Raw genomic sequence first — 17527 nt, forward strand, 5'->3', positions numbered from 1 at the left:
GATTAACAATGGTCTACAGTCCCTTAGCAAATCAGGACACAGAACAAAATGCGCACTCACACGCTGTAATAGAAAAAGCTACAATTTTTTTCATTTAGTAGCACCAGTGCTACAAGTGAAAAAGCTTAGTGTACAGCCCTAATACAGAGATCACACAAAAGACGGTTTAGCAAATAAGATTTGTTTTAGTTGGTCCATACGAATAGAAACGCTACTTGAAGACGGAAGAGCACTTTTACGTCCGGTTGAAAACTCTAAACAGTAGAATCAACTGTAGACATTCACCCCACAGCACCTGCAGTGAGCGAACTCATCCAAAAAATGGTGCCACAGCACCAACAATAACAAATAATTTCAGTGTTTTTACATGTGTTTTATGAAAACTATTTGCATTATAGCAGTCAGTGAAGAAATATCAGTAAATTAAGTGCACCATTTTATAAGCCACAGGGTGCAAAGCGTAGGAAAAAAGTAGCGGCTTATAGTCCTTATTCATAACCGTTGAAAGAGAAGCATTAAAAAAAATCCCTCGGGCCGATAATACAATATCAATATATATATCGATAGACACTTAATCGATATCAATATTAAATGTGCTCGATAGAATATTCGATACATATTTTTATTTTTTGGTCGGAAGAAACCATGAATTATGAAGCAAGATTTGTTTCATGAATCACTCGCACTTTGGGAATACAGGAAACAGGAAATGTCACTGAGCGATGGGAGGGACACGCTGACAGCCAATCACGTAACAGTATCAAACTACACCTTTCCTGCTGTTCGGCTCACAGTCCCAGACCAGGGTCTAAGAGCACAGGGCAGACCTTCCCTCCTGGGCTGATGTTTTCATCGGGGGTAACACCCTTCACTTTACCCGACAATGAGTCTGCTAAGCTCCGCTTTCAGGTCGGATTGACCGGGCCGCCGATTCGTGACAATTTGATCGCTTTTATTCTTATTTCTGGAGGACACGACCGGACACATTCGCCTCTACTGCTGCACTTGCATGCTACCACTTGCTTACTGATGTCACTCACCCAACACACTGCCATTCTTAAAGGAGCACACACACACATACGCTACTCTCATAACACTAGTGTGGTTGCGCCGTCTTTCTGTCTTGCTGTGGATTCACTGCATGGAGTGAAAAGAGAAACTGTGATATCTTGATATATCAACCCAATAACAGAAACTTGTCTTTAGTTTGCTGGTTATAATGCAGATAGTGCAGCAACATCCTCACACTTCCAATGTGTTGGTTAAATTATCTTATTCCCAAACTACTGTGTAGTGTTCAATAGCTTTTACACTACAGCTATCTAGAGTCTCAAATCTGCAACTAACTTCAAATCTATTTTAATTATTGTATTACCTTTGCCGCGTTCATCCTACTTGGCTCCCAGACACTCTCTCCACTGATAAATAGCACCCATGGGAACGTATTTGGCAGGCTTAAATAAGCCATAAAAAGTATCAATAATTATCAATATTGATCAACATAAAAACATACATCATGATGTAGTTTTTGGCCATATCCATCAGCCATAGGATGAACTACTTTTAGTTTGAGGTGGTTGTTTTGTCTGCTGCATAGGATCAAAAGTAGTGTTTGAAAAGGCACGCTGATGGGGTTGTAAGAAAAACATAGGAAGCCTTCCTCAACTAGCTACAGTTCCACTGAACCGTGTCACAGCGTTCACCAATGAGGGAGAATATACACAAGACTGCAGACGCTGCCACCGAAGTGTTGTTTTCGAGCAACATTTAAGCCTTGGAGTGATCGTGTCAAGAGCCAGCAGGCACCGCTAGGATCCCAGGCGAGCGCTGGGCTGATGCGAAGCGACAGGCCACGTTGCGGGCCTTTAACATCACCACTGGTCTTCACATGAACGAGGCAAAGGGCGCCTCAGGGCGGAATATCTCGCACACAAGTGGAGGAAAGACCGCCAAAAAGAAAACATATGTAGAAAAGATGAGGGCAAAATAGGGGGGGTGAGACAGATGATGAACAGACGGATTAGTTTAAGTCATTCCGGTCAAACATACAAAAAACAAAGCCAGGAAAATGAGTCATTCCCTTGGGAACAGCAATTTTCTACTTTGGAAAACATGAAGGCAAGAACGGAACATGCCATGTGTCAAGCAGTACACTACCTCCTACCAGCTGGTGGAATGCACGTTCGGGCTTTAGAGCGATAAAAAGGTGATGAAATGCATGGTGACGGAGGCGGAGCATCAATAAGAACACACTCCAGGACCAGGGAGAAGAAGAAGACAAGTCCATCTCCTGACGATAGCACCTTGAGGTGTCGACAGCACCTCGACAGCAGGCACCAGCACACACGTCCTAGCTGCAGCTACGCACCCTCACAGCCCAGCTGCGGGGACATTAACTAATGCGACAGCGAGCCAATAAATTAGTGCTATTAAAACAAATCCATCCGGACGCTAAAATAACATTTCAATTTTATCTGACGGCATCAGGCCAGCTTGCCCTGACATGCCCTCAAAGGAAACATTTACACCAGACAAACTAGAGCAGATAATCTTTTTCAGGGCAAACCTGCCAAAAAGCAGCTTTTCAATTAAGTACTCCACATTGAAATATTGACACAAACATATTAGGACTAGGGACCTAACAACTAACTCCCAACGGTTAGTATTAGTGTTTAAAACTAAAAATGATCGTAAAACTGTGATTGATAAACACACTTCTATAAACTCATGGGCTGGTGATACTTCTCATTTACTGGGGAAGCAAACTAGCACACTAATGGCTGGCTAGCTGTCTTGAAGGCTAACATGAATACAAGAGACATGAATATCTTTCTCCATTAAGAAACGACATACCCCAATCTAAACACTTAGAAACACATTGCTGTTTGAGCAACTAAGCTGTTTAAACATACACATTTAAACCTATGTAGGCTGTGTTCCCTTATAACAGGGGTTGGGAACCTTTTAGGCTGAGAGAGCCATGAAAGACAAATATTTTAAAATGTATTTCCGTGAGAGCCATATAATATTTTTTAACACTGAATACAACTAAATGCGTGCATTTTTAAGTAAGACCAACATTTTTAGAGTATAATAAGTCTCTTATTATGTTTAATAACATTGTTATTCTGAAGCTAACCAATAATAAATAAAATACTTCTTACCATTCATGCGACTTCTTGAACAGGTGCGGTAGAAAACAGATGGATGGATTAAAATGCATGAGAATGTTTTATATTTTAACGTTATTATTAACACTGTAATTACCAGCGGAATCATTCATTATCGTGTTAAGCAATGTCAGCTAAGATTTATCTGAGACCCAGATGCAGTCATCAAAAGAGCCACATCTGGCTCAAGAGCCATAGGTTCCCTATCCCTGCCTTAGAACAAAGTGATCGTTCTGTGCACAAACGTGTCAATAACAGTGTGTGCATCAGCATTACGTCACATAAACCGGCCGTGCAACCCTTGTTTTGCATTTTGAAATAACAAAAAACACACTGAAACTTTTACAAATCAGAACGAAAGAAGATAAACATATTTTAAATACTCAAAAATACTGTGGATCTTAAAAAGCCAAAACAGTATTTCATGTTTTCTTCTAAAGTTGTGTCTATTTAAAAAAAAAACTTGAGTTGAGTTTGAGTTTATTTCGAACATGCATGCATACAACATTATACATCACAATTTCCAGTTTCTCTATTCAACATGTTCGAAAAGGAGTAGGAAGAAGCAGAGCTTATTTAATCCTACCCCTTTTTTTTGCATAACAGTTGCTAAAACTTTTGTTCATTTCCTGTTCTCAATTTATTCACAATATACTCCATAAGTAATCACAATAAAAATAAATGAATAATGAAGTAAGTTACATTTCATATGGTGAGATGAGTAAGATTATCTTGAAAATGAATGGATGGATGAGATAAATTCAGAATGTTTATCATAGTTCTCCTTCTTTGTACTTTGTAAACACTTTAAATTTGAAGAGCTTCTTGAAGTGGATCATATTAGTACATTGTTTGATTTCTTTGCTTAATCCATTCCATAATTTAATTCCACATACTGATATACTGAAGGTCTTAAGTGTTGTACATGCATACAAATGTTTTTAATTACATTTTTCTCTAAGATTATATTTCTCCTCTTTTGTTGAGAAGAATTGTTGTATATTCTTAGGTAGAAGGTTATAGTTTGCATTGTGTATAATTTTAGCTGTTTGCAAATTCACTATGTCGTGGAATTTCAGTATTTTTGATTCAATAAATAAAGGGTTTGTATGTTCTCTATATCCAACATCATGTATTATTTTAAAGGCCTACTGAAAGCCACTACTACCGACCACGCAGTCTGATAGTTTATATATCAATGATGAAATCTTAACATTGCAACACATGCCAATACGGCCGGGTTAACTTATAAAGTGCAATTTTAAATTTCCCGCTAAACTTCCGGTTCGAAACGCCTCTGAGGGTTGACGTATGCGCGTGACGTCAATCATTGAAACGGAAGTATTCGGACACCATTGAAGTCAATACGAAATAGCTCTGTTTTCATCTCATTATTCCACAGTATTCTGGACATCTGTGTTGGTGAATCTGTTGCAATTTGTTCATTGCATTATGGAGAAAGAAGCTGAGCAAGCAAAGAAGAAAGTTGTCGGTGCGAAGTGTCTATTTTGCGAGGGAAGTCAGCAACAACACGTACACAGCCGGCGCTTCTTTGTTTACATTCCCGAAAGATGCAGTCAAGATGGAAGAACTCGGACAACAGAGACTCTTACCAGGAGGACTTTGATTTGGATACACAGTTGCGATAACGTGAGTACACAGCTGCGCTTCCAAACATTTGATCGCTTGCTATAACTAGCTCGAGCTAGTAGCTAGGAGCTAGCATTAGGATTAATTTGTGGCATATTAAATATAAGCCTGGTTGTGTTGTGGCTAATAGAGTATATATATGTCTTGTGTTTATTTATTGTTGTAGTCATTCCCAGCTGAATATCAGGTCCCACCCGCGCGGTTCCAAACATTTGATTGCTTGCCCGTACGTGCGTGTCATGTACGTAACTTTGATTAAATATATAAGCTTTATGAACCTTGGGTTAGGTGAACGGTTGTTTGGGCTGAGTGAGTGTGTGTGTTATGCAGGTGTTTGAATTGTATTGGCGGGTTATATATAGGGTTATATATACGGGATCCCGTCCATATTACCCGCTCGAGCTATAACTAGCTCGAGCTAGTAGCTAGGAGCTAGCATAACAAACACCTAGGTGTTTTTATGCGGGATTAATTTGTGGCATATTAAATATAAGCCTGGTTGTGTTGTGGCTAATAGAGTATATATATGTCTTGTGTTTATTTACTGTTGTAGTCATTCCCAGCTGAATATCAGGTCCCACCCGCGCGCTTCCAAACATTTGATTGCTTGCCAGTACGTGCGTGTCATGTACGTAACTTTGATTAAATATATAAGCTTTATGAACCTTGGGTTAGGTGAACGGTTCTTTGGGCTGAGTGAGTGTGTGTGTTGTGCAGGTGTTTGAATTGTATTGGCGGGTTATATATACAGGATCCCGTCCATATTACCCGCTCGAGCTATAACTAGCTCGAGCTAGTAGCTAGGAGCTAGCATAACAAACACCTAGGTGTTTTTATGCGGGATTAATTTGTGGCATATTAAATATAAGCCTGGTTGTGTTGTGGCTAATAGAGTATATATATGTCTTGTGTTTATTTACTGTTGTAGTCATTTCCAGCTGAATATCAGGTCACCCCCGGCTCTCACAGCATCTTCCACTCCCCACTAGTCCTTCATTTGCACTTTCCTCATTTAAAAATATTTCATCCTCGCTCAAATTAATGGGGAAATCGTCGCTTTCTCGGTCCGAATCTCTCTCACTTCATGCGGCCATCATTGTAAACAATAGGGAACTTTGCGTATATGTTCAATTGACTACGTCACGCTACTTCCGGTAGGGGCAAGCCTTTTTTTATCAGATACCAAAAGTTGCGATCTTTATCGTCGTTGTTCTATACTAAATCCTTTCAGCAAAAATATGGCAATATCGCGAAATGATCAAGTATGACACATAGAATAGATCTGCTATCCCCGTTTAAATAAAAAAAATTCATTTCAGTAGGCCTTTAACTGATCTTTTTTGTAACACCGTTAATGAATGAAGTGTACTTTTGTACCGTAATTTCCGGACTATAAGCCGCACCTGACTATAAGCCGCACCAGCTAAATTTAGGGGAACATACAGATTGCTCCATATATAAGCCGCACCCGACTATAAGCCGCAGGGTTTTGATGTGTAATTACCGTAGTATATAGGGGTTCCTGCTACCACGGAGGGGATTGTCGGGACAGAGATGACTGTTTGGGAACGCAAAGCGTCCCATTTATTAACAATAAATCTTTCAATCATTCAATCAAACTTTCACATCTTTGACATGGCGAACAGCATTCGTGCAGAGTACAAATAATACAACGGTGCAAAGTAATACAAAGTGCTCACCTGTACGTTATCAAAATAACCAGCCTACCGGTATATGAAAAGTCAGTCTTTAATCATTGTGTCATCGTCTTCCTCCTGCGTACTAAAACCACCGAAATCCTCTTCGTCGGTGTCGGAGAAGAACAGGCCGTAAATAAGCCGCACCCTTGTATAAGCCGCAGGGACCAGAACGAGGGGAAAAAGTAGCGGCTTATAGTCCGGAAATTACGGTAGTTATTTCCCCATATTTCTACACAATAACTCAGATATGGTAACACTAGCGAGCAGTAGGTTAAAAATATTTCGATGTGTATAAGTATTTTTGACCACATTCCACAATACCGTGATAACGATAACCGTGATTTGAAATTTCCCTATTGTGACGTATCTGACCTCAGTTAGACAGACACCGCTTGTGTGCAGCAGGGATGACCACAACAGTGTGTGTCTGGCCCATTAACAACACAAAACAGCCTTTGTGTGTCTATCATTGGTTGAGGCGAGGAAGGCAGGACACGGGGGTGGCGTGTGGAGCTGAGCAAGGGGGTCAATAACCTTCCCTGTAGCCAACAAGATGACCTCATTCAGATCGCATAGGAGGAATTCTGTCCCCCACAACCAGAACCACTGTTGACTATCATACTTGGTATCTTCCCTTCGCCTGACACGCCTTCCTTCTTTGTGTGGGAACAATCCATCAAGTGAGCAGCAGACTTTGGGGGTTTCATAACAATATCCGCATGTTACAAATGGTAGTAAATGAGCTCTGTGTTTCAGTAGCATAAAACGCCCCCTTTGTTTGTATTTGGCACAGTAATCCCTCCCCCGCCCCCCAACAACTGCGCCGATAAGGACAGGCAGAGCTCAACCTGACGACAAACAGACTCAACAAGGACAAAAGTGCAGTTACTTATGGGTTGTTATTTTAAACCGACAACACCTGCCAGCGGATGTCAGGCGATGTTTAGTTACGAGCATGCAATGTGCGTTATGGTCAAAGCAGTCAGGGTGGAACGTAAGCGCTGTGGTGCCGTTTCTGCTTCCATTCGCCGGAAAAACGCACACTGGCAATACTGCTACTGTGTCCAGGAAGAGGAGATCCTGTTGCTGCAGCTGAAACATTGCTGACTAAGTACCAAGGGGGCTCCATGGATTAATGACCCGTGTAAACAAAGTGCATGATGTCTGAGAAAATTGTCGGTATGTGTGTGATGTGGATACAAGGGTTTAAAATTACTACAAACTTAGTGAAAAATGATGTACCTGTAAACAGCATATGTAAGGGCTGATGCATATTTGGACTGTAAAATACTGTACTTACCCAAAATATAAGACCCTGTGAATAAATTATATTTTCTCGACAACTTCAGAGAAAGTGTCTTAGAAAACTTGTAGGCTGGGATAATAAAGTTAAGAATGTGTCAATTGATCGGCTTCTGATCAGTATTGGAAAATGTTCATTAAAAAGTTTGTAACCGCCATTGCCGGTTAATGCCTTTGAATCCTGGCTGACACTGCATTTATTTTGAGTGCCCCGGCTGACAAGTGGCTAGCAGCTAATTATATGTCTATGTGGAACCACTCCCCTAAGATAATAATAATGACTTTCATTATGGCAAATAAACTGTATTACTTAATCTTTTAAGTATCATTATCAGGTAACTTTATCACTGGAGGATGAGGCTAAACATGTTGCACACTAAGAGAAAACCAGGAGTCGGTATGCTAATAGCTAAGCTAGCTTTAAACTAGGGCCGGACGATTATGGCAAAAATAATAATCACAATTATTTGAATTGATATTGTAATCACGATTAATAACACCATTAAGTATTTATTGTACCACCAAAACTACAATTCAAATATAGTTTTAAAAAAACGGCTATTAATTAGTAACAAACAAAGAAAAATTATAAAAAACAATACATTTTAACAAAGCAAGATAAAAAAAATAATTAAACTCTAGTTTTTCAATTTTGTTTTTAATTCCGTTGTTTACCTGTTACACTTATTTTTACCACCATGCTTCTTGCATCACGTAATATTTTTTTAAATATTTGTTAATTAAAAGCAAAAATTGTCACATTTATTGGTGCAATACATCTTTGGACAACTTTGACCAGTATTTTAGATCAAAGCATAATACTTGTGTAAATGTTTCAATCAGTGCTTCAGGTACATTATGATTGTGTTGGGTACTTTTTGAAACCTTTATTTTGTTAGCGCAGTCAGACCAGATGTGAAGGGAGGAAGTCTGCAGTGCTGTTGTTCACAGCTTGACGACGATTAAGGAGACAATTTGAGGTTGTTAAAAAAAGAGCGTGCCTCTCAAGTTGCGACTGCTGTCCTGTTTGTACATTGATCTTACATTGATGATGTCGTTTACAACATCATCAGCAGATAATATGTGTTGTGGGTGTAGCTCTAGCTTCATAGTTAAGTCGCTGTTTCAGGGGGTCGTCTCGACATTGTTTAGTTCAGGATGGGGTGAGTGTGTCAGGGATAAACGAGCAGTTCCCACATTTTTTCCCAAACAACTGTTCCTTCTCTTCACAACGACAACGTTTCACTCACACTTAAGTCAAATGTTTAGCTACTCCTCAGCTTGAAAGTGCTTTTCTCCATAGCACCATGTGGACTAACCTAGCGTTGCGGACTTCAACGCAGTGAGCGAGTACAAACTCTATCTATCCCCGAGCACAGGCGTGAGGCTATAAACCTAACGTTAATAGTAACGGCTAACTAATTACTTTAAGATAAACAACACGTTACTTTAATACAACAAAAGAACTTCTCAGTCTCAACGCTAGTTATTTTAGCCATAAAACACTTAGGCAACCTTAAGCACTTTGCAAGTTTTGTTTAAGATACCGATATACCCCACAGCAATTTCATTACCGCCACACCTTGAATTTTTTTTTTTACTTGAAAACAAGTTAAAGTAATGTATTGTAGCTCCCAGAAAGAAAAAAAAAATCACACAAAGTCCAATGCTATTTTTTATTTTTATTACCAATCTTATGATAACAAATGGCACAATTCAAATAAGTTTGACCTCCTGTGCAAACACTTTCGTCTTGTGAGTCCACGCTTTCTCGGACACACAACACCACCTCCTCATTCTCTGCTAATCACCTTTCAGGCACGGACAGTGTGTTTGCAAACATGGGAAAAACTGACATCAAATCCAAACCACACAAACATAAAACTTTAACATTAGCTGGTCGTTATAGTATGAATTGATATATATAGTCTATTATTTGCGCACTATTGCGAAAACTCCACAAAATATTCTCCAGAAAATCAGGTTTTTAGGAGGATCAGCTGTATTATATTCTGTGGAGAGAGGCTCACTGTGCTGTGAACTAAGGGATCTAGCCCAACCCCTATTTACAAAAGGATGCAGCAATGCTACACTTAAAACAGGAAACCAATGTGTTTGTCCACACTAAACCAAACAAAAACCTAGGATTGCTCGTCCTCTGCGCTATTTCCAAGGTGGCAGTCACGCGAGGAAGACTTTCACACACACTGTCAATTTAATTCAAAGCAACACTGGGGAAATCCAAACGGACAACATTGAGACGCAGTCATCGGTGGCACAAAGCCTGTTAAATGGAGACTGCCTGTGGTAAAATAACAAAAACCAAAAGATAGAATTGCCCCGACACAGCTTGCGTTAGAGCTGCTATTGTTTGGAGCTGACTCAAAAGAATATTGCAGTGGGAGTATGAGAGTTTTAAAGTTAATCCAAGCACGGAAACTGAACACACATTAGGTGAATAAGAAAAGCAGGGCAAGCTTTGACGAAAGCAAGGAACAACAACACAGATTATTGACCAAGAACTTGATTGATGGCTAAATTGCACTTCTAACAGTATACCAACTACATTAAAAAATAGTCACTTATCCCAGAGAAATACAACGTTGTACAGAATGCGTTAGAAGTGCATGGAGGTCGCACAGATTTGAGACAAGCAGCTGACAGCGAGGTTAGAGTGTCGGCCGCTTCATACTCAGATGACAGAGAACTTCAGAGGAATCAAACTGACGCACTTTTTGCAACCCCTCAGGGAAGGTGATGGCAGCTTCGCCTGCTCTTGCCAGGCCTCACAGAAACAACACAGGCGGATGGCGGACAGGTAAATTATTCACCTTTGATTTATCATCCGGCTGAAAACGAGTGAGACGACGTGGTAAAAGGCTTGGAACCACAGGGAGGCCAAAGTACTAAAGGCTCTGGACCGGGATAAAGGGAGATTAACATTGAAAGGGTCTGGTAAATGAGAAATTTAGGGAGCTATTAGTTGACTTTAAAGTAGCTTGGAGTTGACATGCTATGAAAAACATATATTTCAGTATACCTGCGACAACGAAGAGCAACTGGGGAAAACAAACAAACAGACGTGGTGGAGGTTAAGGGCAGAGGAATTCCTGAGATGGTTGCCAAAATTCGCTTCCTAGTCCTCCAGTGAAAGGACACAGGAAATTAATGCAGCAGTGGTGGGCGGGCAAGGAGACAGAGAAAGCATTCAGTTCATCTTGATCTTTCGTTCTTGGGATAAAGAGGGATGGGAAAGAGAGAGTGGGTCTAAATGTTGATCGTGTGATTCCTGTTGTATGTAACTCTGATACACTTTCTCTTTGGGAATGAAAAAGAAACAATATCAGACAAAGACGCTCGGAATGACTACGATTAAAAGAATGTGAGAAAGTGGTAGGAGTAGTTCTAGGATGGGTGGGGACAGGATGAGAGGTAGATTCATTATGCAATCTTAGTCAAAAAAAGAACTATGACTCCACCTCTGTGAAGACGGTGGACGCAAAACAGGTGTCGCTTGTCTGGCTGTCGCCTCCCCGTCTTGGAAGAGTAGGGGGAAAAAAACAGACAATGCCTTCTCCTGTCTCAAATTGTGTAATTTCCTGTACGTGTTTTGGCCCCAGAGGCAAATAAAAACGGAAGAGGATTGTTTTGATTCAGTGCTGAAATAACTTGGAGGGTGGAGGGAGTAACTGTGGTTTGCGGTAAAGGCGTAAATAAGAAATTACACCCTTACATACGTGGAAGAGTACCTAAAACTTAAAAGACTGGTTACATTCAGGCGACAGCGTCTCTGATAGTAAGTCAACAGTCATAGACAGTAGGAGGCCAAGCAGAAGCAGGCAGTGATAAGGAGGGCCCCAGCACTTGTGGGATTGAAGCATACGATAACAGCCCTGGAGCTGATGTCTGATGACTTTATCACACAACACCGGCTGGGAGGTGCCGTTGCTAATGCAGGGGCCAAGGGTGGAATGACGGGGGACAGGGTTTAGGGTCACAATGAAGAGCCTGAAGATCAACAGGGCCATGTAACGGAGCTCTTGCAAAAGCCTCTTGAAGGCAAGTAATATTGAATCCAGCTACTACTGAACCCTTAAATCCTAACGACACAAAAACACTGAAAGTGGTGACTATTGTAGGATAGTGATTCTCATGCTGGGGAGATTGTTTGGAAATAGAGTCCAAAAAATAAAAAGGACAGTCCGAAACCCACGTGGAAGCTGGAAAACAACAGAAAAGAGAGCCCCCTTTACACCGCATGTTTCCTATGTGGCCTGACAATTTTTCGTTTTTTTGAGGTAATTCTGCAAGTTTTGCATCTGTTGAGGTGATTTCTGTGGGAAAGATGCCAGCGTTAAGTGAATGATACCGTAAACACTACCTGTACTTTTTACTTTTAAATTAAGGCTTTGAGTTCCTTACGGAATTCTTGGGGACCACGAGCGGTCTGTGGTCCACACTAGTTTTGGGGGGAAAAGCAGACAAAACCAGACCCCACAAAGCTTCCAGATTGCACTTCCTCAATGGCGGCGACGGCTCAGTAAAGCGTTCCACAGATCGCCGCTCGTTAATTAAATCCCAGCTTATAAAGTGGTGCTTTGGGAGAGGATGTGAAGGGGGTCTGGGGGGTTGATGGGGAATAAAGCAGGTTTCAGCTTGCGACGACGGCACGGCAAAACACCCTCGATTGACTCATTGTGTCAGCCACTATCGGTGCACTAAGCGGTGCGGCGCTCTATCCTAATAGATGCCGCATTGATTGTGTGTCAGAGGTTAGCGTAGGTCCTGTCCTGTTGCTGAATACACAAGAGTTAACCTAGAAAATGTGCTCACTCTATCTAGATGTAGACAGATAACAAGGAGCCGGATGCCAAGGATGGGGAGGGGATAAAGAAAACAACTGTGCAGACGTACGGTATTGTATCAAAGTGTCTAAACAACCATTCCCAAAGGAACAGTCTCGCAACAAAAGGCTCTGTGGTGGACAGGGGACCGTTTGTCCTCCAATTGTTGACAGCTCCCCCAGGGAAAGTCAAGCTTGTGGAGGAGAAAAAACAAGCAGACACAAAAGTGGTGATGTAAAAGGGGGAACAAGTGGTACCATGCACCGCAATGTTCAGTGGGGCAGCATGCTGTTGCACTGCAACAATGGCCCGTTAAATCTATTAAACAAACACATCTAAAAACAAGCCCGAAGGGAGCGGTTTGCTTTGATTAAACAATTCAAAATCAATACTTCACTCTTTTGGATCATCATAGGACAAAAAATGCCACATAAGCAAAACTCCCTTACATCGCTATGTGTTATATGGGCTGTCGTCTCCTGCCAAGGGAAAAATACAGCAATTTGATGCTGCTTGTTGGCTAGCAGGCCATAAAGAGAAACTCCACAGCAGGTGTCACCTCAGGGAGACGAACAACTGCAACGTACGGAGGGGGGGTGGCGCATTCCTGTCAATCTACCACAATGACCTTGAGGCACTACATTCACGTCAGCAACAAAATGTGAGCGCATTGAGAATGGTGGGAGAGACGAGGGTGGGGTTGGCTTCTCCCCCAGTCAAAGGAACAGCTGTGAAGACATGCACTAAAAACTGGGTGGATGAAGTGTTGGGGGTGGATTAATGCAGCTGTTAGGCTAGCATACCTTCAGACAATCTGCGTCTAAAGTGTTTAGTTCTAACTAGTAAAATAGTTACAGAGTCCAAGGCTATAACAAGTTTCACCAAAGTCATGTTACCATGGGTGGGGACAGCATTGCACAGCATTAATGTGGGTGAAAACGCAGAAGGCCTAAATCTCGCACCAGGGCGGCGAGCCGAGTCAAAGAGGGCAAGAAAAGCAAACAAATGCTAACAAGATCCAGACGTTCGGGCCTTTCTCGGCACTGGGGTGACTTTCATAGCACGCACACGCAATTTCTGGCGCTGGGGTAATGTTTGGGCTGGTGCTGTGGAAACTCACTCGTAAACTTTAAGCAGTCCGCGTGGGGTGTGAAAGTGAGGGGCTTGGGAGTCTTGTTTTTTAATAGTTTTGCATCTGTTCATCAAACACAATACGGTACTAAAAGCCCTGCATTGACACCAGAAAAACAAACTGAAAAGTATGTTTAGTATGACGCTGGATCTCCTGGGTCAAAATCTAATTTAGCAATTAATGTGCAAGGTCTAGGAGGCGCCAAGACTTTAACAGAACCAATAAAAAAACTTATTTGTAACACACTAGTTTTAGAAATACTAGGAAATACAACCATACATATCAAAATATAACATTTGCACCAAAGGTATTTTGGATTTTTTCAAAAGAACCACACATACTATGAGCTTGTTTCCAATTATTTCAATGCTTGAGTTCCGGCACTGTAACGGAATTACAAAACAACAACCAAGCTGACTTTTTTAAGAACCGTGGTGGTTTGGATTCTGGGAAATTACGAGGCACATCTGGACATTGCCATCTGTTACTCAAGGAATATGACACTTCAGGGGAGGTCCACACTTAGATTGTAGATGGTAAGTCATGTTTGGACTGCTCCGGGGACAAGTAAAGGGTATGCCGTGAGGGCCGAGAAACAGCTTAGTACAATAGGAAATAGATGACATGCATACCACCAGAATGCCACATATAGACGACTAACCAAACTGCAGGTATTGACAAAGTGTCCTTTCCTGTATGAATAACCATCAACATGTAAACACAATGCCATATTTATGTACATACATGAACACATACCCCAAAATTGGGACTCCGGATCATGATCAAAAGTAAATCTAGTCAAATACACAGACTGTTCTCTATAAACACCACCCATCCTATCATGGGTTAAATAAAAGGTGCCAGTATGACTATTTGTAACATGTTCGTGAACTTGTCTCAACAAAACTAGTTTGACAAATTCACTGAAAATAAAAAAATTCGGGACTTGTGTTAAGCTACATAAGTTTCAGGGAAATCAGTGCACAATTTTTGGAGTTATGCCTACCTAACTAGCAATAAAATAAACATGGTCGGGGATTACGGTTATTCTTCAGTCATACCAAATTTTAGCTGGTTATTGACCAGATGTAAATCCTCTACAAACAACACTAATATTCCTTTCTTTATACCCGAAAAACTTGAAAAAAAACTATTCGGTGGGCATTTATATAAAATGCCCCAAAAGTGTCATATTTACTGCCCCAATACTTAAAAATATATATTGCTCCGAGAAGCAGTACAAAGGACATGACTTTTAGTGTATTTTTAAAGATAATACCTATTTCTGAGAGTGTTCTTGAACATACACAAAAAATGGAGCCGAGTTTCAGCCTGAGACACAGAAGCTACAAGACACATTTTTTAGAACTCAGTTTATACAACTTTTAAAGTTCTGTCCTCACTACAAATATATCACGGTCTGGATCGGGCTGTTCGTTCAATGATATCAAATCTCCGCTATTAAAACAACATTCCGTTATCCACCTGACAAGCTTAAAAAAACACTGTAAAAACTGCAGTGATTCTTTTAATCTGTCCAAGCAGTGCAACACTTTTCCGGACACTTTCAGCCTATTTGTAAGCATATTCTTGAACTTATTGCAACACTGCCTACTCGTGAAGAAGTTTGTTTCAGTGGAGGTTACATTGTGCAACCTAGGCATTTGTTTCCAGTTGGGTAACTCACTCCTGTTATGTGACTTGCTTATCATCCATCTGGAAGGGAGGCTTGTAGAAATCTGTGCAGACCGGTTTTGCCGCAAAATACTGGGTGCATATACGCCACGGGGCAAACGCTTAAACTATTAAGTTATTTCCGTGAAGTTTTGAGTGCATTGATAGTGCTAGAATGTGAATTTTACTTCTAGGTGGTGGGGGGGAGTGCCCCCTAGCTCGATTACATAAAACCTACTTATGCTGTTGATACTATAGAAGAGATCAAATTTGGTATTTTTTTATAAACGACTGTAACATAGAAATGTTCCTACATAAATGTGGATTCATGAAAGTAAGGCTTAATGGTTTACAAATATCAGCCAAATCTTGGAGAATGATTAACAGTACAAAAGCCCTTAAATTGATATCTTTGTTAAATACATTTAAAGTGATTTAGGTAGCCCCTGTTGTCTTTTTTTTATAATTTTTTTAGTATTTGTTTGTTTTCTTTCCTTGTTGTTGAAAGTGCCTTGACTTTTGTGTGAAATATAAATGTATGTTGTTCCATTTTTTTTTAAATACACTTATGTTGTTGATACTAGCTAGCAACATTTAAAGGACGACTGAGTAGTGTGAATCACAGCTATCAAATATGGCAGACAAAAACGACCAAAAAAATGGGGAGACTGGAAAAGCTAAAACAGGAAAAAAAGAAGTTAAGGCAGAGGTTTGTTTATAGTTAAGGAGAAGTTATAGAAGCCTTGTCGAGCTTCGAAAAGTAGTGGCCATTGTTTGGGCAACACACACACACACAACATTCCTCCGCGGTTTAAACTCGGCTGCTGCGCAACAACTTTTACAAAAAAACATGAAAAAAGCCACCATTATCTTTTGAAGAGGGTCAAAAAATAGCAGTTTAAATGTGTTTCAATGTGTTTAGTCAGTGTAAAAATGTTACGTTATCGAGTCCAGGGAAGCTAGCTTGAAATGTGGCTAAAGCTAAAAGTACTGGAACATGTGCAAGGTAGAAAGGCCCGGATAGTGAATTTTTGTCTAAATACCTCCTAAATAGCGTAAAGTTCACCTTAACACACATTCTGAGGTGGTTTATTTGACAAAACCTCGATGCTGGAGTGAAGTTTAAGTGCTCCGGAGAAAGTTTTTGCCTCGTCACAAAAAGTCAACGCGATTGGCTAATCTCAGCCATGTGACTCTCACATGCCAACAAAGTCAACATGGTGGTGATTTGGGTTTGAATAAAGTGTGTTAAATGTTTTCGACGGGGTTCGCCGATGTGAGGATTGGTCGCCGACGGCCCGGACCACCAGCTCCGCGGCACGACTCTTACCTTCATCGAGAAGCCGCTCCAGGTGCGTGAAGATGCCGCAGAGATTTGGCAAACTGGTCATGAGCTTCTTCTCGTTCAACAACTGCATCAAATAGTCCGGACTCGGCCTCGGTCGCTCCTTGACTTCGACCTCTCCGACCATCATCTTTGCGGCGAGAGCGGAACACAAACGAGCCCGAATACAGAATCCCTTTTTTGGGGGGGCTGTGGAGAAAACAAATAAAGAAAAGCGGAGAGAGACAGAGAGAGGGGGGGAAACTTGCAGCTCCGATCCCTCGCTTCCCTCTCCACCTCTTAGGAACAATAAGGTGTAGTAGTAGTAGTAGCCCCCCTTTTCCCGGAATCAGGATCGTTTTTTTTCGTGCAGTTAGATCGCAGACGGGGAGGCGAGGAAAAGAAGAAACCGTTATTTCCCTTTCCCGAGAGTGGTGCTCGGTACTCTCCCGCAGACAGTGTGCGCTCAGGGACCGTCGATTCCTCCACTGTAGGCGCGAAGGACTGCTCGTCCCGCCTCCTCGCCCGCGATTGGCCAGTATTCTTTCACCGGGGCTAATAGCACAGCCAATTAGCGTCCACCGCCGAGCCCCGAGGGGCGTGTCTTGGCCCCCCCAGAGGTGGTGGGTGATTGACAGTGTTGAGGGCCAATGGCGTGCAGTGGCCAAATGCGCAGCAATGGTCCAAACATGCATGATTTACAAAAAAAAAAAAAGAAAGAAAACAACGCA

General features: G+C 41.3%; 1 protein-coding gene across 6 annotated transcripts in view; it reads right to left on the reverse strand.

Moving 5' to 3' along the window:
• qkia (QKI, KH domain containing, RNA binding a) overlaps positions 1 to 17291 on the reverse strand; it is a 131079-nt gene extending 113788 nt beyond the window's left edge. Inside the window, exon 1 of one of the 6 annotated variants that reach the window (XM_062041469.1) lies at positions 16803 to 17286. In XM_062041469.1, the coding sequence (XP_061897453.1) occupies positions 16803 to 16947 (145 nt within the window). In that variant the 5' untranslated portion in view covers positions 16948 to 17286. Of the gene's footprint in view, positions 1 to 16802 lie in introns of all 6 variants that reach the window. The other 5 variants (XM_062041470.1, XM_062041466.1, XM_062041468.1 and 2 more) reach the window with 5 other exon arrangements.
• Positions 17292 to 17527: the final 236 nt, after the last annotated feature.

Source organism: Entelurus aequoreus, linkage group LG03 (assembly GCF_033978785.1).
Source record: "Entelurus aequoreus isolate RoL-2023_Sb linkage group LG03, RoL_Eaeq_v1.1, whole genome shotgun sequence".
In the NCBI taxonomy this organism is placed as follows: Eukaryota; Metazoa; Chordata; class Actinopteri; order Syngnathiformes; family Syngnathidae; genus Entelurus; species Entelurus aequoreus.